General features: G+C 36.8%; 1 protein-coding gene across 4 annotated transcripts in view; it reads left to right on the forward strand.

Moving 5' to 3' along the window:
- CACNA2D1 (calcium voltage-gated channel auxiliary subunit alpha2delta 1) overlaps positions 1–25,246 on the forward strand; it is a 521,838-nt gene that overhangs the window by 468,239 nt on the left and 28,353 nt on the right. For all 4 annotated transcript variants that reach the window (XM_060157195.1, XM_060157196.1, XM_060157198.1 and 1 more), the window contains 6 exons: positions 1,763–1,823; positions 9,559–9,656; positions 19,458–19,545; positions 20,640–20,702; positions 21,386–21,489; positions 22,448–22,534. In XM_060157195.1, coding sequence (XP_060013178.1) covers positions 1,763–1,823; positions 9,559–9,656; positions 19,458–19,545; positions 20,640–20,702; positions 21,386–21,489; positions 22,448–22,534 — 501 coding nt within the window. The remainder of the gene's footprint in view (positions 1–1,762; positions 1,824–9,558; positions 9,657–19,457; positions 19,546–20,639; positions 20,703–21,385; positions 21,490–22,447; positions 22,535–25,246) is intronic.

Below are 25,246 nucleotides of genomic sequence, written 5' to 3' on the forward strand. Positions count from 1 at the left end.
CCCTACCACCCTCCCCTGCCTTGCTTTGTGCTCATAGAATCATTGCAGTGCTGTGTCCTCTGTTGCTATTGTTTTAAGGGTCTGCTAGCTGGCACTAAATGTTTCACACAGTCTCTACTCATGGCACTCTGCTGGTAGTAGTAAAGTTTTTCTTTTCTTTTTTTTTTTTTTTTGCATTTGGCAAGAATGATATTATGCTCCACATCGTCGACTTTGTTGGAATAAATTAAATTTTACTGGTCTTTGGCTTTGGTTTGGCAATTAACTTTCTTCTAATTATCCAAATTAATGTTTTCAGTAACTCAAATGGATCAGTTTGGGTTTTTTTTTTTAAGCGTCATTTGGAATGTGGAGTAATTATTAACACTAGTGCATATTTCAAGTCATTATTAATCTTTATTTTGTTTTGGGTGACTAGCTTCAGTAAAGTAAAATGACCATCATATCCTTTGCATATCACTCAATTATTTCTAACCACCTAAATTTTGTCTGTTACAATAAAGTAAAAAATATATATGCATATATATATGTATATACCTTTTACCTCTGACTGTACATGAACTACAGTTTCTTTCCTTTCTCTGTCAGTTCTTTTTTGGTCTCTGCAGTCCTGATTCTCATTGCACATTGTGGTAATTTAGACCTTTATATTTCCGCTTTCACTTGATAGATAGATATGATGGTCTTTTAACAGCCACCAACTTTGCATGAGCTAGTTCTTCACTTGATAAATGAGGGGGTGCCTAGTGGGTCTTTGATGATTGGTAAATGCTTCTGTTTATAGGCTAGCATCATTGGTATTGCACTTGCGTTAGCCACTTTGCAAAACAGACCCTTGAAATAACCACAGTACAGAGAGGGTGCTCTAGTAGTAATTGACAGGACATATTTTCCAGTCTTCAAAAATATGTGTCTTTTCTTGCAGACTACAGCTGTACATAAATAAACCTTTGATCTATGCACAATATTTTTATTCAAGAAAGTCATTGAATAAAATATTGTTTGTGACCCCCCTTTGCTTTTACCCTCTTTTTTTTTTGTTTCCCTGCTTTCTCTTTCTGATGGATTTTCACAGCAAAAAAGGGCAGAATGAAGGGCAAGTATTTTCTTGTTGCTCAATTTCTTTTTGTTTAGTACACTTGACATTTCCACTGATATTTCCATTCCTATTGGATACTATCCTCTGTGCTTCTCATTTGCTAGATTTTCCTCCATGATCACTCAGACCTTAGCGGCAAAAAAGGGGGAAAGAATATGCCTGTGTTTATATACGTAACCTATTTCACTTTCTGTTTTTTTCTTAAATACTTGTGTGTTTTTATCCTTGCACTTTCTAATTCATACTAATATGAAGAATGCTATTAATTCACTAAAGGCATTAATGGGTTTATTAAAATCATTTTCTTTATCATGATATTGGTAAAATATTTGACATTTTAAATAAATACCTCTGGTGTAACATTGACAAAAGTCACTTTTTAAAGGCTATCTTGGTTATAGTAGGGTTAGTTAGTAAATGGGAAAATTATAGACCTAACATTGTCTTTGATATAATGTTGTAATCCATGTTATGAAATTAAAATTGATTTTATTACTGTAAAGTATTGGGGATCTTTATATTCATTCATATGTTTCAGTTTAGGATGGAAATAGTCTGTTTTTATTTTTCCGTGTAAGGTTATTTTTCTAATGCCTTCCTATTGACATCAAATCTCAGGATGCATATTCCGGTTTGTCTAACCCTGTAACATTATCTTTGCAGATTCAGAAACATTGAAGCTGGATAATTTTGAAGAATCTGGCTATACATTCATAGCACCAAGGTAGGTTTTGTTTTCTTTTTTTATAGCTCATTGTGGATATGTAGGGCTTCAAGAACAGGTCTGAGCTGGGGTCAAGACTGCTGTGGATTATGCCATGCCAAATTATGGAACCAAAGGAAACAATAACTTTAAAACTGAAAGAGAATGCTGTTCTTTCATTCATTTACTCATTCGGGTACTTAGCTGCTGTGTGCTAAAGAATACGCTGACTTGGGGATACAGCGGTGAATAGGACAGATGGAGGTTTTGCTTTTGTTGGAACCAACAGTATATCCAAGAAAAACGAAGAGTTGTGAATTTGCATTTGTGACTATGTATACACATACAAACTCTCACTTTCTGTCTCTACACACACACACACACACACACACACACACACACACACACTGAGATAGATATGCATAGATATGTACAGATATATACATATATGTGTATATATACACAAGGATGTGTATGCCTCATAGAATGACAACATCACTGATTTTTTTAACACAAGTTTTTGGGAAATATATTTTAATACAGTGAGATTTTCTCACATAATTTTTAAGATTAGCATTCTTTCCTCCTAACCAATTTTACTTCTCTCGCTTATAATCCCCCTTCCGTAGCTCTAATGTACATCTTCATCTCTACCTCTATTTTCTTATAATTATTTGAAACTCCATTCAAGGATCCAAGATTATTCTTTATTTCTATTTCTTTCCTTCGTTTTTGACTCCCACTCTCCATCAGACACATGTAATAAGACAAATCAACAGAATTCCTATTACCCTAGGCTACTGAATAAAATAGATTCAGAAGCTTGTAGTATCCAATTCTCACAATTTTTCCTTCTTAAAGAAATTGCTCTAAGAAGGCTCCTAAAAACTGGTCTCAGTTATTCTTTCTATTTCTGCATAAGACTATCTGAATTTTTGGTTCTTATTGAAAGTAGGGAATATATATAACTTTTTGAGAAATCTCTGTTAACTAAGCATATTTCTGGCTTTGTGAGTGACTCTGCCCTCAAGCAGTGTTCCTGCTTGAACTGCCTTCAGGCTTGGACACTGCTGATCCCACGCTTTGACATTCTGCCTCCTCTTGCTTAATGACATACTTTTCTGGTTTTCTTCCTCCCTCCCTGGCTGCATATTCAGTCTCTTTCATGAGCTTCCCTTCTTGTGCACATCACTCATATGAAGCTGCTGGCCTGGGCTCTCTTATCTTCCTATTTTGAGTCTACAGACATACCACAGACGCCCACTATTCTGTGTCTACAGTTTGGGGTGATGGCTCCCAAATCTACAGGATGTTGGTAACATCTAGAAACAAAATAGGCATACTATGTGGTTTATTGACCTTACATTATAATATAAGATCAAACAATATATTTCCAGACTTTATGTCTACCCTACATATTTTAATATGAGACTTCATGTTTATGGAGCCTAACAGGAATCTCTCTTCAAGGTGCTCCAAATTCATGATCTCCTGAACATTTGTCCTCTTTGGAAAACTCTTCTTTCTGTGTTGCCTCAGTGACAAAAATACTGTTCTCCCCAAATACCCAGTCTTGAAACCTGATAGATGTCTTTGCTCCCTTTCCTTTATATGGAACTTCTGGTCGATCAACAAGTCTTGCTGCATAGAATTTATCTTATGAGTATCAAGTATGTCTGTCAAACTCTGCTGCCTTTGTTCTAATTCAGGCTAGTGCCTTCCTCACTTAAACTACTAAGGCTGCCTCTTAATTGATCTCCCTGCCTCCAGTATTTCTCCCTTACTTCCAATTTCTGTCTCCTTTCTGTAAGCAGAGGGAGTCTCTAAACTTTCAATAACATTATGTTTCTCATCTGTTAAATACTAACCAGTGGCTTCGTATTATCCCCATAATAATCGATACTGTATAGGAAAGCTTTCAAATCTTCTGTCACTAGGTCCCAGTTTACCAGTGTGGTCCCCTATACTCTAAATCAGGGGCTGACAAGCTACAGCCTGCAGTTTTACACGTAAAGTTTTATTAGAACACAGCCGCAGGCATTTGTTGATGTATTGCCTGTGGCTGCTTTCACTACAAAGGCAGAGCCGAGGGGTTGTGGCCTAGACCTTTTAGCCCATAGAGCCTGAATCATTTACTCTCTTGCCCTTTTAAGAAACAGTCTGTCAACCTCTGCTTTAAAGTCTAGCCACACTAAACTTTTATTTCCTAAAATGCATTGTTTTTTCCTCCTTACTGCTTTTCATCCACTCATTTTCTTTTCTATTTTGGATTGAACACACACACCTCCAGTCCTTCCCAAACTCCAACTTCAAAGCTCCTTGATCTGGGAATTTCTTTCCCATCATCACTGGATTAGACATCCTTGCTGACTGCTTCATAGAATCCTGTATTTCCCGTACTAGAGTACTGGCCACATTTCATTTTATTTTCCCCAACACAGACATGATGGCATCTGTTTGACTTACCATTCAATACTCAATATCAAATCTACCGATTGGCACACAGTGGGGGCCTCATAAATAGTTGACGACTGGAGAATCTATAAATGTATGAAAAGTATTTTAAAAATCATATTATTAATTATACTACCTACAATCTTACTAGCAGTTTTTTGATACAAGTAACTTTGGGCCACTGCTAAAACTAGTTTTAGCTGGAAAGCGGAATATTACTGTAGCACAGGGGTGAGAAGAGGTTGAGGTACTGGGTGCCCTGTGTTGATGAGACTCTCCCTCCGAGCATGGTAAACGTCCAGGAGTTCCCAGAGAAGATAAATATCTCTCTCAATCTCAATTCCCAATTCATAGACAGTGAATTTTGTTATAGTTCAGCAAGGATTAGCATAGGGATCATTTCTGTGGCCTGTCACGTTCAATATCAATATGACTGGCTGGAAGACTAGAATTCACCTGTGTGTTCGGGGAAGGAGCAAATAGCAGAGGAGGGAAGAAATGTCGTAGCTTGTGGGAGAAACAATGAGTGTTCACCCCAGTTAACATGTGTTAAGCCTTTTACATGTATGATTTACATGTATGATTTGATTATATTTACCCCTCAAAAGAGCTCTCTAATAAATTAGTGTTATATATTATCCTGTTTCACAGATCCGGAAACAGTTTTAGAGATGTTAAATAATACGGGATTTGAATCTGTTTCCTTGCTACTCTAAGGTATAAATGTCTACACTGAATATGCAAATACTTAGGGAATCTCAAAAGAATGTCCAGTACAGCTGAGTAAAATAGTTTTGTAGGGAACATTTCCTGGAAACATGAGCATTGGATGTGTATTCAAAGATTTGTGGAAAGTAAACTGATAGAAAATTGGGATAAATAAAATATTGGTGAGAAAAGGGAGACATTTATGTAGCATAGAATATCCAGCATATGTTTTTATCACTGTTACTAATGGGAAACAGTGACGCAAACTCTAGAGAAAGACTTTCAGGATCTGTTTCCCAGATTTTCATGGTCATAGCTGTGTTACTCAGATTCTCTGCATCTTAGTTTCTTTACTTGCAAAATGGTGCTAACAATAATACCTACCTCGTAGAGTTTTTATAAGCTTTAAATGAGATAATATTGCATGCAGAATATTTAGCATACCTCTTGGTATGACATGATCTTAAATAAATATTATTTATTATTATTATTTTATTTATTTATTTTTTTGCGGTACGCGGGCCTCTCACTGCTGTGGCCTCTCCCGTTGCGGAGCACAGGCTCCAGACACGCAGGCTCAGTGGCCATGGCTCACGGGCCCAGCCACTCTGCGGCATGCGGGATCTTCCCGGACCGGGGCATGAACCCGCGTTCCCTGCATCAGCAGGCGGACTCTCAACCACTGCGCCACCAGGGAAGCCCTTATTTATTATTACTGATGGTTATATTAAGAGGTCAGAGCAGGAGGGATAGTTATTTAATAAAAGATGTTATGGGAATTCCTGGTGGTCCCGTGGTTAGGACTTGGCACACTGCCATGGGCCCGGGTTCAATCCCTGATTGGGGAACTAAGATCCCGCAAGGCATGTGGTGTGGCCAATAATAATAATAATAATAAAGGATGTTAAAAAGCAGTTATTTTAAAATAATTTAAAGAAGAAAGCTCGTGAAATTTAAAGGTAGAACCATTTTTGTTAATTCTTAAATAATTAAACTCTTTGATCCTAGTTAGTACTCGGTTTTTTCAATTTCCTTAAATTTTGAAAACTACTGGAAAGGAAAGCATGGAGAATACAGATGTGTGGAGCATTATTCCTATCTTTAAGAGAATTACAGTCATAGGGATGAAAGTCTACAACATGGATTAATTTTTCTATCTTTCTTGGATAATCAGAAATGAGAAAGCACTTCAAAGATAAGTTAGAATAAGAAAGAAAAGTATGTGATCACCAGTAATTCAATGCTAATTTGAGATGTATGACCTATGTAAGTTCATGGAATAGAATGAGAACAAACTGACTTTCTAGAAATAAATAATTTGCCAAATTTCTAATACCAAAAATCTTTTAGTTTGCAGCCATTTAAGTTACAAATCCCATTTTGGTCAGAAACACAAAGTGACCAAAAAAATTATATAGCTTTGAGGCCCTGAAGGTATTTTCAGCAAATCGAAATTGAATTTGTTCCTTTAAAGCCATCCAGAGGTTTCTCCACCTTGCTACTTTAATCTTTTTTAGGGGAAAAAAAAAAAATTCCTCAGAAAAGTAATGATCAATATGCATAAGATTGATCTCTTTTAGAAAAACAGTGCCTCATAGAAAGTTTATCAGCAAAGTCTATCCCAGACGTCCTGAGGGAACTCAGCAGTTGTGGTAACCACGGTTACTGCCTGTCATGCACTTTCCTGGGGTGGTTCCTTTGGGAGAGATCTTAAGAAATGCTGATTATCTCCAGTTGTCAAGCTCCCAGGCCTATGCTGAACAATCATTAGGCTAACAGGCAACCGATGTTGATGCTGTCTGTGTAGACGTACATTCACATCCCAAATATTTCAGTCAGGCTCTTGCTACTTACTACGTAGTGCACAGGCACCCTGCTCTGCCTGGTGTGTAACTTTCTGTTGTCCCGGCTCATTCTTACTACTGGAGAACTCATTCCCCTGACACAACGTTCAGCGTTGTGTTTTCTCACGTCACAGTTGTTTAAATTCTTTCACTTCTGCTCACGTCCTAATTCAACAACTCTCCTTAATGGTAGTTCAGCACCTTCACTGCTTTTGCCATTAGGATACATCAAAAGGTCAATAATATCTTTAGACTCCTTCAAAGTTGGGCACAACCCAGCCAGCAAGGATCAAAACAGAAACAAAACATAACATGATGACGTTGTCTAAACTAACTGCTCACAACACTGACAGCCTTCTATTGGTAGAGGTCAAAGCTGCTTTTGGCCTGAAGCTTTGTAACTATAAAAGCTCACAGAGTCAAAGTTCAAAGCACAGTGTAGGTTATGTTAAAACACTAATTAGGGATCTGAAGACTTGGCTTCCTTTTCCCCTCAGGGCTTGACCACTTGCTAGTTAGGTGCCTTTGGGTAAATCTTTTTACATCTTTGAATCTCAGTTTCCTCACTATTAAAATATTAAATTACCTTCTGATAAAGTTATTTTTAGGATTAAATGATTAAAAGAAAATTTTAGAAATGCCTTCTAGACAATAACATGGAATTTTAAAATTCCATGTTTTAGTAATGATTTTATTAATAATTATTTCATTTAGTCCTTCTAAAACATTCTATTTAATCCTTCTAAAACCTTCCCATCAGCTTCTAATTCTGTGCGATCCTAGTTCAATGTACTGGCCTTTTGACTTCCAGGCTAGTGTTATTTCCAAAAAAGCATAGCATTGTGGGAAGAAGTCAACTTTAGCTCTGTCAATAATTTAATGGGTATTATGAAAACTTTTTAAACTTGTCTTTAAACGAAAATTTTCCATGAACCGAGAAGTCTCGTTTTTGAAGTTCTGACATTCTTTTCCTCTCTGCAGCTTTGTATTTAGATAATGTTTACTTTTTGCATCTGAAAATGTTTACTTTTTGATTGTATTTTTGTCTTGAATATTTGATTATCCAGTCTGTTAGTTGTATTAACCTAGTTATTATAATTGCAATCTTCTTATAATATTTATGTTGCCTTACATTTATTCTTAATTTCCAAAGCACTTAGGACAGCAGTTCTCAAAGTACAGAACCCTGTGGGTTCCAAAGTCTCTTTCAGAGAATCTGCAAGGACAAAGCTGTTTTCCTAACAATGTTAAATGGCATTTGTGTTTTTCATCATATTGACATTTGCAGTGACAGTACAAAAGCAATGGTGAGCTGATACCTTATCAGGAGTCAAGACAGTGGTACTAAAGACTACTGGTAGCCACTGTAATCTTCATTGCCAGGCACCCACATTGGGGAAAAAGCCAGTGGCACTTTAAAATATCCTTGATTAAAGCAGTAAGAATTATTTTACTGAGGTTTACCCATGAGTATATGTCTTTTAATACTCTGTGTAAAAAAAAAAAAAGGAAGTTTTACTGCATACCAGAGTAACTTGCCTATCTCCAAAAATTGTGTGAATTGAGAGCTAAAATAGGAGCTTCTTGCTTTTTTTCCATGAGATATCATTTTACTAGAAAGAATGAATGACAGAGGAACTGTGGTTATTCAGACTTGGGTATTTGGCAGACATTTTCTCAAAAATTAGTTAAGTGAGCCTTTTACTTTGAAGAAAACAACTGAAAGTATTTGTTCCCAATGACAAAACCTGAACTTCAAACAAAAATTAGAATTTTAGGAAAGTTACATATTCATTACTGTAAGCATGACAGCTTCCCCATAGTTATAGACTTATCTGGTGAGATCAGTGATGTTATTAATGAATGTGAATTTTCATTATTGTGTAATAAAATATGTTACCATTTAGAACATCTGCATTATTCATATCTTCCAAATAACCAATTTATGATGTGATAAAAATCATGATGGGTAAAAGATTCATTCAAAATGTAAGATGGTGCATAGAATTTTAATATAACAGAGTACAAAATGTTCATTGGTATTGTTTCAGATTCCATATCACAAATTATGAATCAAGAAATTGCAAATAGTCAAGATTGTTACTTGATTGTTACAAATTGTTACTCAAGAGAAAAGAACACCCACAATTATCTGAAAAGATTATTAAAATAATTCTCCTTTCCAACTGATGATCTGTGTGAGCACTTACTTTTTTCATGTGCCAAAACAATCTTGCAGTCAGCTGAACAGAGACATTAGTGTCTTTTCTTAAGTCAGTAATTACAGATATGTGCAAATAACTAAATCAATGCCACTTTATTTTACTCCATTTTTTAAAATAGTAATTTCTCAAAAAAACGTTAACACAATGGGTTTATTGTAGATATTTGATAAATACATATCTTTAAATTTCTCAGTCTTAATTTCTGTATGTAAATTGCTAACCTGCTGCATAAAATGACAATAGTACAGTAGGAGTAACAGAAGCCAACACTTATTGGCCACCTTCTGTACAGAGTTCAAATGGTTAATATATTTAATATATAATATATAATCCTGACCACTTGATGTTAAAGTATTATTCCATTATAAGGATGAGGAAATGGAGATAACCAGAATTCAACAGCTTGCGAAGTCATGCAGCTAGTAAAAAGTTTAAAAATTAAGTGTTTTCACTACCTATGCTTACTGTGTACATTTTTGTAAGGTTGTGATTTTAACACCTAATATCCTAAACTATTTTTTTCAGAGATTACTGCAATGATCTTAAAATATCAGATAATAACACCGAATTTCTTTTAAATTTTAATGAGCTTATTGATAGAAAAACTCCGAACAACCCATCATGTAAGTATGCGTTAATTTGCAATAATTGCTTCACTGTGGTTATATCCAAAGTAGTCAAATCGTGGTTCAATTTAGTTTGTTGGTATGCTGGTTTATTTATTTACTTTTTGAAGTTTTAGTGGTAATAATTTGACCCTTAATTTTTTTATATATTACAGAAATTTTATTCTGTTACTAAGTAAAATCCAGTGTTCAAATCCAGGTATTCAATACTTGCAAAAGGTTAGATGTAAATAGTATATGCTTACCTTGTTCCTCTCCATTTGGGAAACTGAATTTGGAATGATCTTTTGAAGGTTCTTTATTGCATTGTTCTTTCCTCTATGCAGAGGAAAACACATTTTATTTTATTTTATTTTATTTATTCTTTACATCTCTATTAGAGTATAACTGCCTTACAATGGTGTGTTAGTTTCTGCTTTATAACAAAGTGAATCACTTACACATATACATATGTTCCCATATCTCTTCCCTCTTGCGTCTCCCTCCCTCCCACCCTCCCTATCCCACCCCTCCAGGCGGTCACAAAGCACCGAGTTGATCTCCCTGTGCTATGCGGCTGCTTCCCACTAGCTATCTACGTTACATTTGGTAGTGTATATATGTCCATGCCTCTCTCGCGCTTTGTCACAGCTTACCCTTCCCCCTCCCCATATCCTCAAGTCCATTCTCTAGTAGGTCTGTTTCTTTATTCCTGTCTTACCCCTAGGTTCTTCATGACATTTTTTTCCTTAAATTCCATATATATGTGTTAGCATACGGTATTTATCTTTCTCTTTCTGACTTAACTTCACTCTGTATGACAGACTCTAGGTCTATCCACCTAATTACAAATAGCTCAATTTCGTTTCTTTTTATGGCTGAGTAATATTCCATTGTATATATGTGCCACATCTTCTTTATCCATCCATCCGATGATGGACACTTAGGTTGTTTCCATCTCCAGGCTATTTTAAATAGAGCTGCAATGAACATTTTGGTACATGACTCTTTTTGAATTATGGTCTTCTCAGGGTATATGCCCAGTAGTGGGATTGCTGCGTCATATGGTAGTTCTATTTGTAGTTTTTTAAGGAACCTCCATACTGTTCTCCATAGTGGCTGTACCAACTTACATTCCCACGAGCAGTGCAAGAGTGTTCCCTTTTCTCCACACCCTCTCCAGCATTTATTGTTTCTAGATTTTTTGATGATGGCCATTCTGATCAGTGTGAGATGATATCTCATTGTAGTTTTGATTTGCATTTCTCTAATGATTAATGATGTTGAGCATTCTTTCATGTGTTTGTTGGCAATCTGTATATTTTCTTTGGAGAAATGTCTATTTAGGTCTTCTGCCCATTTTTGGATTGGGTTGTCTGCTTTTTGTTATTGAGGTGCATGAGCTGCTTGTAAATTTTGGAGATTAATCCTTTGTCAGTTGCTTCATTTGCAAATATTTTCTCCCATTCTGAGGGTTGTCTTTTGGTCTTGTTTACGGTTTCCTTTGCTGTGCAAAAGCTTTGAAGTTTCATTAGGTCCCATTTGTTTATTTTTGTTTTTATTTCCATTTCTCTGGGAGGTGGGCCAAAAAGAATCTTGCTGTGATTTATGTCATAGAGTGTTCTGCCTATGTTTTCCTATAAGAGTTTGATAGTGTCTGGCCTTACATTTAGGTCTTTAATCCATTTTGAGCTTATTTTTGTGTATGGTGTTAGGGAGTGATCTAATCTCATACTTTTCCATGTACCTGTCCAGTTTTCCCAGCACCACTTATTGAAGAGGCTGTCCTTTCTCCACTATACATTCCTGTCTCCTTTATCAAAGATAAGGTGACCATATGTGTGTGGGTTTATCTCTGGGCTTTCTATCCTGTTCCATTGATCTTTCTGTTTTTGTGCCAGTACCATACTGTCTTGATTACTGTAGCTTTGTAATATAGTCTGAAGTCAGGGAGCCTGATTCCTCCAGCTCCAGTTTTCGTTCTCAAGATTGCTTTGGCTATTCAGGGTCTTTTGTGTTTCCATACAAATTGTGAAATTTTTTGTTCTAGTTCTGTGAAAAATGCCAGTGGTAGTTTGATAGGGATTGCATTGAATCTATAGATTGCTTTGGGTAGTAGAGTCATTTTCACAATGTTGATTCTTCCAATCCAAGAACATGGTATATCTCTCCATCTATCTGTATCATCTTTAATTTCTTTCATCAGTGTCTTATAATTTTCTGCATACAGGTCTTTTGTCTCCTTAGGTAGGTTTATTCCTAGATATTTTATTCTTTTTGTTGCAGTGGTAAATGGGAGTGTTTTCTTGATTACACTTTCACGTTTTTCATCATTAGTGTAAAGGAATGCCAGAGATTTCTGTGCATTAATTTTGTATCCTGCTACTTTACCAAATTCATTGATTAGCTCTAGTAGTTTTCTGGTAGCATCTTTAGGATTCTCTATGTATAGTATCATGTCATCTGCAAATAGTGGCAGCTTTACTTCTTCTTTTCCAATTTGGATTCCTTTTATTTCCTTTTCTTCTCTGATTGCTGTGGCTAAAACTTCCAAAACGATGTTGAATAAGAGTTGTGAGAGTGGGCAACCTTGTCTTGTTCCTGATCTTAGTGGAAATGCTTTCAGTTTTTCACCATTGAGGATGATGTTGGCTGTGGGTTTGTCATATATGGCCTTATTATGTTGAGCTAAGTTCCCTCTATGCCTACTTTCTGCAGGGTTTTTAACATAAATGAGTGTTGAATTTTGTTGAAAGCTTTTTCTGCATCTATTGAGATGATCATATGGTTTTTCTCCTTCAATTTGTTAATATGGTTTATCATATTGATTGATTTGTGTATATTGAAGAATCCTTGCATTCCTGGGATAAATCCCACTTGATCATGGTGTATGATCCTTTTAATATGCTGTTGGATTCTGTTTGCTAGTATTTTGTTGAGGATTTTTGCAACTGTGTTCATCAGTGATACTGGCCTGTAGTTTTCCTTCTTTGTGACATCCTTGTCTCGTTTTGGTATCAAGGTGATGGTGGCCTCATAGAATGAGTTTGGGAGTATTCCTCCCTCTGCTATCTTTTGGAAGAGTTTGAGAAGGATAGGTGTTAGCTATTCTCTAAATGTTTGATAGAATTCGCCTGTGAAGCCATCTGGTCCTGGGCTTTTCTTTGTTGGAAGATTTTTAATCACAGTTTCAATTTCAGTGCTTGTGATTGGTCTGTTCATATTTTCTATTTCTTCCTGATTCAGTCTTGGCAGGTTGTGCATTTCTAAGAATTTGTCCATTTCTTCCAGGTTGTCCATTTTATTCGCATAGAGTTGCTTTTAGTAATCTCTCATGATCTTTTGTATCTCTGCAGTGTCAGTTGTTACTTCTCCTTTTTCATTTCTAATTCTATTGATTTGAGTCTTCTCCCTCATTTTCTTGATTGAGTCTGGCTAATGGTTTATCAATTATTTTTATCTTCTCAAAGAACCAGCTTTTAGTTTTATTGATCTTTGCTATCATTTCCTTCATTTCTTTTTTATTTCTGATCTGATTTTTATGATTTCTTTCCTCTTGCTAACTTTGGAGTTTTTTTGTTCTTCTTTCTTTAATTGCTTTACGTGCAAGGTTAGGTTGTTTATTCGAGATGTTTCCCGTTTCTTAAGGTAGGATTGTATTGCTATAAACTTCCCTCTTAGAACTGCTTTTGCTGCATCCCATAGGTTTTGGGTCGTTGTGTCTCCATTGTCATTTGTTTCTAGGTATTTTTTGATTTTCTCTTTGATTTCTTCAGTGATCACTTCGTTATTAAGTAGTATATTGTTTAGCCTCCATGTGTTTGTATTTTTTACAGATCTTTTCCTGTGATTGATATCTAGTCTCATAGCGTTGTGGTCGGAAAAGATACTTGATACAATTTCAATTTTCTTTTTTTTTTTTTTGTGGTACACGGGCCTTTCACTGTTGTGGCCTCTCCCGTTGTGGAGCACAGGCTCCGGACGCGCAGGCTCAGCTGCCATGTCTCATGGGCCCAGCCGCTCCGCGGCATGTGGGATCTTCCCGGACCGGAGCACAAACCCGTGTCCCCTGCATCGGCAGGCGGACTGTCAACCACTGCGCCCCCAGGGAAGCCCTCAATTTTCTTAAATTTACCAAGGCTCGATTTGTGACCCAAGATATGATCTATCCTAGAGAATGTTCCATGAGCACTTGAGAAAAATGTGTATTCGTTGTTTTTGGATGGAATGTCCTATAAGTATCAATTAAGTCCATCTTGTTTAATGTATCATTTAAAGCTTGTGTTTCCTTATTTATTTTCATTTTGGATGATCTGTCCATGGGTGAAAGTGGGGTGTTGAAGTCCCCTACTATGAATATGTTACTGTTGATTTCCCCTTTTATGGCTGTTAGTATTTGCCTTATGTATTGAGGTGCTCCTATGTTGGGTGCATAAATATTTATAATTGTTATATCTTCTTCTTGGATTGATCCCTTGATCATTATGTAGTGTCCTTCTTTGTCTCTTCTAATAGTCTTCATTTTAAAGTCTATTTTGTCTGATATGAGAATTGCTACTCCAGCTTTCTTTTGATTTCCATTTGCATGGAATATCTTTTTCCATCCCCTTACTTTCAGTCTGTATGTGTCTCTAGGTCTGAAGTGGGTCTCTTGTAGACAGCATAGATATGGCTCTTGTTTTTGTATCCATTCAGCCAATCTGTGTCTTTTGGTGGGAGCATTTAGTCCATTTACATTTAAGGTAATTATCGATATTTATGTTCCTATTCCCATTTTCTTAACTGTTTTGGGTTCATTATTGTAGGTCTTTTCCTTCTCTTGTGTTTCCTGCCTAGAGAAGTTCCTTTAGCATTTGTTGTAAAGCTCGTTTGGTGGTGCTGAACTCTCTCAGCTTTTGCTTGTCTGTAAAGGTTTTAATTTCTCCATCAAATCTGAATGAGATCCCTGCTGGGTAGGGTAATCTTGGTTGCAGGTTTTTCTCCTTCATCACTTTAAATATGTCCTGCCCAGTCCCTTCTGGCTTGCAGAGTTTCTGCTGAAAGATCAGCTGTTAACCTTATGGGGATTCCCTTGTGTTTATTTGTTGTTTTTCCCTTGCTGCTTTTAATATGTTTTCTTTGTATTTAATTTTTGACAGTTTGATTACTATGTGTCTTGGCGTATTTCTCCTTGGATTTATCCTGTATGGGACTCTCTGTGCTTCCTGGACTTGATTAACTATTTCCTTTCCCATATTAGGGAAGTTTTCAACTATAATCTCTTCAAATATTTTCTCAGTCCCTTTCTTTTTCTCGTCTTCTGGAACCCCTATAATTCGAATGTTGGTGTTTTCATGTTGTCCCAGAGGTCTGTGAGACTGTCCTCAGTTCTTTTCATTCTTTTTTCTTTATTCTGCTCTGCAGGAGTTATTTCCACTATTTTATCTATCAGGTCACTTATCTGTTCTTCTGCCTCAGTTATTCTGCTATTGATCCCATCTAGAGTATTTTTCATTTCATTTATTGTGTTGTTCATCATTGTTTGTTTCATCTTTAGTTCTTCAAGTTTCTTGTTAAATGTTTCTTGCATTTTGTCTATTCTATTTCCAAGATTTTGGATCATCTTTACTATCATTATTCTGAATTCTTTTCCAGGTAGACTGCCTATTTCCTCTTCATTTGTTACGTCTGGTGGGTTTTTATCTTGCTCCTTCATCTGCTGTGTGTTTTTCTGTCTTCTCATTTTGCTTATCTTACTGTGTTTGGGGTCTCCTTTTTGCAGGCTGCAGGTTCGTAGTTCCCGTTGTTTTTGGTGTCTGTCTCCAGTGGCTAAGGTTGGTTCAGTGGGTAGTGTAGGCTTCCTGGTGGAGGTGACTCTAGTGCCTGTGTTCTGGTGGATGAGGCTGGATCTTGTCTTTCTGGTGGGCAGGTCCACGTCTGGTGGTGTGTTTTGGGGTGTCTGTGGCCTTATTATGATTTTAGGCAGCCTCTCTGCTAATGGGTGGGGCTGTGTTCCTGTCTTGCTAGTTGTTTGGCATAGGGTGTCCAGCACTGTAGCTTGCTGGTCGTTGAGTGAAGCTGGGTGCTGGTGTTGAGATGGAGATCTCTGGGAGATTTGCCATTTGCTATTATGTGGAGCTGGGAGGTCTCTTGTGGACCAGTGTCCTGAAGTTGGCTCTCCCACCTCAGAGGCACAGCACTGACTCCTGGCTGCAGCACCAAGAGCCTTTCATCCACACGGCTCTTCAATTTGGGATGGTTCGTTGTCTATTCATGTATTCCCCAGATGCAGGGTACATCGAGTTGATTGTGGAGATTTAATCTGCTGCTTCTGAGGCTGCTGGGAGAGATTTCCCTTTCTCTTCTTTGTTCGCACAGCTCCCGGGGTTCAGCTTTAAATTTGACCCCGCCTCTGCTTGTAGGTCGCCGGAGGGCTTCTGTTCTTTGCTCAGACAGGACGGGGTTAAAGAAGCAGCTGCTTCGGGGACTCTGGCTCACTCAGGCCGTGGGGAGGGAGGGGCACGGAGTGCGGGGCAGGCCTGCGGCGGCAGAGGCCCGCATGAAGTTTCACCAGCCCGAGGCGCGCCGTGCGTTCTCCCGGGGAAGTTGTCCCTGGATCCCGGGACCCTGGCAGTGGCAGGCTGCACAGGCTCCCCGGAAGGGGGGTGTGGATAGTGATCTGTGCTCTTGGTGGCGGCAGCAGCAGCCTTAGCGTCTCATGCACGTCTCTGGGGTCCGCGCTTTTAGCCGTGGCTCGCGCCGGTCTCCGGAGCTCCTTTAAGCAGCGTTCTTAATCCCCTCTCCTCGCGCACCAGGAAACAAAGAGGGAAGAAAAAGTCTCTTGCCTCTTCGTAAGGTCCACACTTTTCCCCCGGACTCCCTCCCGGCTAGCCGTGGCGCACTATCCCCCTTCAGGCTGTGTTCACGCCGCCAGTCCTCTCCCTGCGCTCGGACAGAAGCCCGAGCCCCAGCTCCCAGCCCCGCCCGCCCCGGCGGGTGAGCAGACAAGCCTCTAGGGCTGGTGAGTGCTGGTCGCCACTGATCCTCTGTGCGCGAATCTCTCCGCTTTGCCCTCCGCACCCCTGTTGCTGCGCTCTCCTCCTCGGCTCCGAAGCTCCCCCCTCCACCCCCCCCAGTCTCCGCCCGTGAAGGGGCTTCCTAGTGTATGGAAACCTTTCCTCCTTCTCGGCTCCCTCCCACTGGTGCAGGTCCCGTCGCTATTCTTTTGTCTCTGTTTATTCTTTTTTCTTTTGCCCTACCCAGGTACGTGGGGAGTTTCTTGCCTTTTGGGAGGTCTGAGGTCTTCTGCCATTGTTCAGTAGGTGTTCTGTAGGAGTTGTTCCACGTGTAGATGTATTTCTGGTGTATCTGTGGGGAGGAAGGTGATCTCCTCGACTTACTCTTACGCTATCTTCCCCTCGTCCTGGGGTTTTATCTTGATCACAGTTAACGTTAATCTTAAAAAATATGCATCTATAATTTACCATTTTATGAAGTAAATCAAGTTAGAATGGCTCAATTTTAGTAGTTAGTTTTTAACAATTTTGTCTTTCAGAGAAATTTGCATCATTTATACTCTGAAACCTCATAGAGATTTGTGGATTCTGGGCTCTTAAAACATTTAAATATCTTAACTGTTTTTTCTTCCTAAAATTACCCTATTTATTAAAAAGTACAATCAGGAGAAAAGGCAGTATACTTAGGAAATAAGAGAGAAAAACCAACTGCCTGGCAAAAATTACCTTAGTAAATATAACTTGAAGATAAAAGTACACATAAATGACTTGTTTGTTCTCTTTCTCCTTCTTCCATCTTCTCCCTTCTGCTCTCCCTCGTCCTTCTTCTTTTTCTTCTTAAAAGTTATCTCTCCTGCTATCAGGAAGGGTTAAATAAAGCATTTCCTCAGTTATAAAAAAAAAGAAAATCCCTGCTTAAAGCTGTCTGTCAAACTTATATTTATCTCATAAGAAATTACTACTGAGCACCTCTAAGACGAGTTAGCCGGTTCCTCGAAAGAGCCACTCTGGAAACCTGTCATGGGTGGGTGAAGTCTGCATTGATCATGCCTGAACACGTGTGATTTCAAAACTTTCTGCTCAGTGTGAGCTCGTTCTGAGCAGAACCTTTACAATGTTATTATTTATTTCCAAGAGAGAACTGAAATAATAAGATTATTGAATACTCCTTTAATTGGATGTCTCGTCTCAGAGAAGTACAAGTGTTTAAAGAAAATACTTTTAGTAAAATAGCGCTAATATCCATAGTGTTATTTATGTTCTTCAGTCTCTTCCTTCATTTCAATTAACTTTTTTCTGCCTCCCCTATAATTCTGTGGGAAATGTTTGAGATGATTATATAAAAAACTGAGAACTTACTAGATGTTTTATTATAAGAGTTAATAGCTATGAAATAATTTCTATTTTCCTGTGACAGTGTTATAGATATTTCTCAATCATACTTTACCTCATGTTATCAATAATCTGTAAAACCAACTCTAAAAGTAGATATCAGTGATTGAAATGTAACTGTCCTAAATGGTTTTTTTTTTAAAGAGGTACAAGTTTAACTTTGCTTTATAAAAGTACTTAATCCATCAGTAAAATTACAATTCTTATCTATTGTTTAAGTTATTAAACTACCTAAATGTGAATGCTGTAGAGTGGTTGTCTTCTTCATATTCTTCTTTATTTTTGAATTAAAGTAAAAATGAAAAGTGTAAATGTATAAAACAGTAAAGCTTAATACTAATTATTTATTGCGTGTAACCAGCTGCAGGAGACAGATTTCAAGATTGATTTTAGGCTTAGAGCATAATGAAAATATGAATCAAACTATGAAATTACTTGCAACATTGATTTATATTACAGATTAAAACAATGTTCTCTTTTGTTTTACCTAAAAGGATTTAAGAATTAAAAGGATTTAAGAATTAAAATATATCACTCACTTTCCAAAAGGATTATTTTTTTATAGTGATTGTTTCTAAAACAATGTAATAAAAGTTCCTAGAATGAATTGAAATGAAGTCTAAAATATGGATTAAATTGATCCTTTAATCTTGAGTGAAAGATACATTGAGGTAAAATAATTAAAAGGAACTAAAATATTTTCTAGCCTATGCCACCCCCAACTCTTGTGGTAATACAATATTAACTAAGACCATATATTCCATATCTGAATAAAATGAAATAAGAAGTGTGAAGTTTCAGTCGGTACTTGTAGGTTATTTCAGAGCTTTATGGGCTTAGAGCAGAGAAGCCAAGAGAAAGGGAAGAAGGCAACATTTTTTGTTTAAGAGAGTGTATTCATTGACCCTTGGTCCTCGTCATCTCTTCCCTCCATTACCTTCAAACCTGGGCTAATACTCTCTTCAGTTACTCCACAAGTGACAGCCTGAAGCCTGTGCTCTTTCATCAATACCAGCAGATTCCAAAAGCCGGTCTTGGAGCAGTGCTGGTCTGTGATAAGTTATTCTGTTCCTTGGCCCCAAAACAGAAAACAAAAAAACAAACAAAGAAAACCCTATATGTATTATGTAGTTTTATATTTAGGCATAAAACCGTCTGTGAAATTATGATACTTTGGAATCCTTATCTTTTTGATAGCATTTATAAAATAATTTGCCTCATTTAGAATTGGTTTTTCCACTTCTAATTTTGTCCATATCCTGAAAAATGGAAGAGGAACAATATAAAAAATGTAGAAAATTAATAAGCTTACATTTTTAAATTCATATAAATATTATCCACTCTAAATTGCTTCTGGAAATAGAAAATGTTTGTTTCATTACTATCCTAATTAAACTATGTGGGTGTAATTGAGGCTTTCCTTCTCTGTTAGGCAATACGGACTTGATTAATAGAGTCTTGCTGGATGCCGGCTTTACAAATGAACTTGTCCAGAATTACTGGAGTAAGCAGAAAAACATGTAAGTGTTTGTCTTATTAATAAAAGATATATATTCTGTATTTCAGTTTAGCTTCTCTCTGGGAAATTTTTGGAAAATAAATCTCAAATTTAAAGTTTATTATTTATCTTTAATAACCGTTTCCCAAGAAAACCATTTTGCAGTTATTGACAACTTGAATTTTCAGTTGTGGGTGTGTGTCAGGACTAACATCTACCATTACTCAGCTTTACGCATGTATATGCTACAGTGTGAATGATCAAATTAAATAGATGTGCTTGCGTGTGTCTCCGTGTTGGTGGTAAACTAGGGCTTCTAGTGAATGTTCAGTTAGCTTTCTAATAGCCCTGCCCTACAGCCAGTCAAGACAGGGAGAAATCTGACGATTGTTCTCGTTTCCAGTCTCTTCTCCGCCCCATTTCCAATCAACCACCAAGTGCTAAATATTGTTTCTAAAAATGTTTTCCTCTCTGCTTCATACTCAGGGTTCTAATTGTTTTCCATATCTAAGAAATCACAGCAGTGATGTCTCCGCCTTTAGGGCTTCCAATTCCTCTGCCCACGGGCCTCAGGCTGTTCTCCATGTAACTTATACTTTCCAGAGTCTCACTTTTAAAACGGAGCCCTAACTTCAGGGTGAAGGTGAAGCAGCCTCTGCAGCGTGGATTTCATGATCACTCATGAGCTGACCATTCTTCAGAAGCTTATACTTGCAACTTTACCTCCTGTTGTTTCTCACCTCATGCCTTATGCTTTTATTACACCAAATACTACCACTCTTCACTAGCTTTCCCTTACATGTACTCTTTTCTTTACATGTGATGTCTTCCTGCCATCTGCGTTAACTCCCATTCCAGCTTCAGCATGCAGCTATCTCATTATTTCTTATGAAATGTCTTCCTTAAGCATCCTCCCTTTAACTATTTCTTAGATATTTTAAGAAATATCTAAAAACTATGTTTTATTAAAACATAGTTTACATCTACTGATACATTTACTTCGGCTTCCTTTATCTCAGGAAATCATTCTGTTTCTCTTTGTACCACCAACACCTAAACTAACACCTTACAAAGAATAAGTTGAATGAAATTTCCTTCTTTTGTCTTCTGTTCCAGCAAGGGAGTGAAAGCACGGTTTGTTGTGACTGATGGTGGGATTACCAGAGTTTATCCCAAAGAGTAAGTTCAAATAGCATCTGTAAAAATTACTAGATTACAAAGGACTACTCCAAGGATCTGTACCTTACTGTATAAGGAAGCCATTCTTCAGAGAAACTGATCATTATTAGTAGTTAAATTGGAATTTACCTGAAGTACTTAATTATTAAAATACTCCATTTCTTTCAAAAATGCTATTATAATTCTTCAGTGATGTTTTTGCTTGTCATATGTATTACAACATTGAAGAGGTTATCAAAGAGATTTCTCTCTTCATAGACATAAGCTAACCTGGTTAAATGAACATAATGGTTATTACAAATATGTCAATTGGCAATGTTTGCATAGCACTTCATTGTTTTCACTGTTCTATGGATTTTATCTGTGTTTATCTTCAAAAGAGTCCATAAAGTGGGCTGTGTAGGCTTATTTATATTAATTGACTTATTAACTGACTTGTCTATAATTACCTGGCTAGTAAATGGCAGAGTAAAACTAGACGTCAGCTTTTTCTGCTCCTTAGTTTAATTCTAAGCAGATCTGTTGCTTAGTAGTGAATGTCATTTACACCATCAATTACCACTAACTTCCTTAGACATACCTGAGATACAGACATATCTGTAAAGTTCAGTGGTGTCCACAAAGGGAAAAGTAAGTTATCGAGTAGATTAAAGAATAAAAATGATGACCCATTTCCTCCTTAGGGCTGGAGAAAATTGGCAAGAAAACCCAGAAACATATGAGGACAGCTTTTATAAAAGAAGTCTTGATAACGATAACTATGTTTTCACTGCTCCGTACTTTAACAGTAAGTATTGCTTTAGAATTCAGCCATCTCAATTCCTTTTTTAAAAATAAATTATTGCTACTACCTGCTTCCCCCCACACAAACAATATATTTTATGTTATTTGCTCAGAATAGTCATCATTAAGCATATACCATGTGCACGACATTGGAAGGACAGAAGCATCCATTTAGTTGAGGAAGTAAAATGCATCTACAAGAAATCAGCCACCCAGTAATGTAAAGACAGCATATCTACAGGCCTGCATAATACATTGAAACACATATAGATCATCCCTCATTTCACAAACTGCAAATGTATTTAAGAATGTTTAATGAATTTTAAAAATGTAATCACAAACTGCAAATGTATTTAAGAATGTTTAATGAATTTTAAAAATGTAATTAATCAGTTTGTTCTTTAATTGGTATTAGTTGCATAACATTTATAAAAATTAATAATAGCCTATATTTTAAAATACTTTATTGGGTTCTCTCCCTAAAACTTTCTAATTTAATCCTTCATCCTTTCTGAGGGTTGGTTCTACCATCACCATTTTCGCAAATGGGGAAACTCAAGTTCAGAGAATTTCAGTTTTTCCAGGAATATGTATCTTTTACAGTTTTACAGCAGTTCTGTGAATCTAAGATCAATCTTTCTGCTTTACTTCAGCAGCCTCCCCAATATTGTAGTAAGTGTCAAAGCAGGGATTTGGTGTGCATCCTTTATTGTGAGAGTGATGCAACCAAGCTGAGTAATTCTCATTCCAAAGTCAATTCATGCAAACCAATTCCTGGACACTCTAATTAGCCTGCTATAAAATGGAAGAAAAGGGAAGAGGAGACCACTTCTTGATAACATATTTATGCTAGAACATTTAAGTAAAACAGTATCCACCTGTACCTATTAAAAGAAATGTAATATTATTTGCTTTATCTAGACAGGTCTATTTTTCCTTTTTTTTTTTTTTTTTTTTTTTAGAAAGCGGACCTGGTGCTTATGAATCGGGCATTATGGTAAGCAAAGCTGTAGAAATATACATCCAGGGAAAACTTCTTAAACCTGCAGGTAAGCACATACATTGTACACATACACACAACCAAAACTAAATGTGACCTACTGTTTATATTATCAACTGGCTCTGCTTTTCAGGAAGGCTATCAGAAAGCTTCAACGAAAATAAAGTCAAATTTGAAAAATAAAATGAAACACAATTAGTTACGTATGAGATTGGGGATAAAATAAGAGTTGAGTTTTCAAAGAAGTGTGTATGTTTATACACTCTTGACATAAATTTAGGGAGTCAGTTTCGTGTTGTATATCAAAATTCTAATTGCTGGATTGATCCAGCAATTCCACTCAGAAGTCTATCCTATAAAGTATTTCAAATATACAAAAGTATAGATATGGGCAAGGATGTGAATATTTGTAATAATTTAAACATGAAAAATTAAGTTTCCATCATTGGGGGAAAAGATAAATTGTGGCATATCTATACTATGTATCTGTTAAAAAGAATTAGGTAGGGATCTATTAAAAAAACGCTTACAATAAAATATATAGAATAATGAGTCTTTTGGTGAAAGAAATCAAGCAAATGAAAAAGTTCATAAAACTAAGCATCAGTGGGAATTAGAAGTGGGCTGGAATGAACAGATGCAGTAAAAGTTAAAAAAAAAAGTATAATTCAGTATTGTTTGAACTTTAGAAGAAATAGGCCAGATTGAGAAAGTAGATTAACTCATGTCTGCTCTTGAGGGCAATTTCACCCCCCAGTGGTTGAACTGCATACATTCACTCCATCATTCACTCAGCAACTCATTCACTCCTTCCTTCATTCTCTCAATTGCTCATTTACTCATTCAATCTTATTCTCTCAATCACTCATTCACGTGCCACCTATTCACCTACCTACTCATCCACTCATTTATCCACACTTCAGCAAGCATTTCTTTTTTTAATTTTTTTAACATCTTTATCAGAGTATAATGCTTTACAATGATGTGTTAGTTTCTGCTGTATAACAAAGTGAATCAGCTATACATGTACATATATCCCCATATCTCCTCCCTTTTGCGTCTCCCTCCCACCCTCCTTTTCCCACCCCTCTAGGTGGTCACAAAGCACCAAGCTGATCTCCCTGTGCTATGCGGCGGCTTCCCACTAGCTATTTTACATTTGGTAGTATATATACGTCCATGCCACTCTCTCACTTCATCCCAGCTTACCCTTTCCCCTCCCCATATCCTCAAGTCCAATCTCTACATCTGCATCTTTATTCCTGTCCTGCCCCTAAGTTCTTCAGAACCTTTTTTTTTTTAGATTCCATATATATGTGTTAGCATATGGTATTTGTTTTTCTCTTTCTGACTTACTTCACTCTGTATGACAGTCTCTAGGTCCATCCACCTCACTCCAAATAACTCAATTTCGTTCCTTTTTATGGCTGAGTAATATTCCATTGTATATATGTGCCACATCTCTGGTTGCCACATCAGGGTTGTTTCCATGTCCTGGCTATTGTAAATAGAGCTGCAGTGAACATTGTGGTACATGACTCATTTTGAATTATCATTTTCTCAGGGTATATGCCCAGTAGTGGGATTGCTGGGTTGTGTGGTAGTTCTATTTTTAGTTTTTTAAAGAACCTCCATACTGTTCTCCATAGTGGCTGTATCAATTTACATTCCCACCAACAGTGCAAGAGTGTTCCCTTTTCTCCACACCCTCTCCAGCATTTATTGTTTCTAGATTTTTTGATGATGGCCATTCTGACTAGTGTGAGATGATACCTCATGTAGTTTTGATTTGCATTTCTCTAATGATTAGTGATGTTGAGCACCCTTTCATGTGTTTGTTGGCAATCTGTATATCTTCTTTGGAGAAATGTCTATTTAGGTCTCCTGCCCATTTTGGGATTGGTTGTTTGTTTTTTTGATATTGAGCTGCATGTGCTGCTTGTATATTTTGGAGATTAATCCTTTGTCAGTTGCTTCGTTTGCAAATATTTTCTCCCATTCTGAGGGTTGTCTTTTCATCTTGTTTATGGTTTCCTTTGCTGTGCAAAAGCTTTTAAGTTTCATTAGGTCCCATTTGTTTATTTTTGTTTTTATTTCCCTTTCTCTAGGAGGTGGGTCAAAAAGGATCTTGCTGTGATTTATGTCATGGAGTGTTCTGCCTGTGTTTTCCTCTAAGAGTTTGATAGTGTCTGGCCTTACATTTAGCTCTTTAATCCATTTTGAGTTTATTTTTGTGTATGGTGTTTGTTAGGGAGTGTTCTAATTTCATTCTTTTACATGTAGCTGTCCAGTTTTCCCAACACCACTTATTGAAGAGGCTGTCTTTTCTCCATTGTATATTCTCAGCAAACATTTCTTAAGCACCTACTGCATGCACTGGTCAGGTTAGGGAAGCCTCTTAAAACCCACCACCTTGAATGACCTCATATTTATAAAGCTATTCCTGACACTCCTTTTTTTAAGCCTCCTTTATTAGTTAATATACCAGGTTATAGTAAATAAATGTGTGTATAAACGAAGTTTATATAACAGTTTAAGAGCTATTAGCATTACTTTTTAATGAAAACCCCAAGAAATATATGTCTGTAATAAACATTATAAAATAGCATTAAATTGAATATAAATTATTTAAATTATCATACCCTAGAAATTATATTGTAAGCTAATTAAATTTGCCACCTTTTAAATGAATTTGAATCAGCTTTTCAATGTATATCTGCAATTAAACAGATTTTTTTTTTTTTTTAATCTTAAGAAACTT

The sequence above is a fragment of the Lagenorhynchus albirostris genome, chromosome 8, assembly GCF_949774975.1.
Source record: "Lagenorhynchus albirostris chromosome 8, mLagAlb1.1, whole genome shotgun sequence".
Classification (NCBI taxonomy): domain Eukaryota; kingdom Metazoa; phylum Chordata; class Mammalia; order Artiodactyla; family Delphinidae; genus Lagenorhynchus; species Lagenorhynchus albirostris.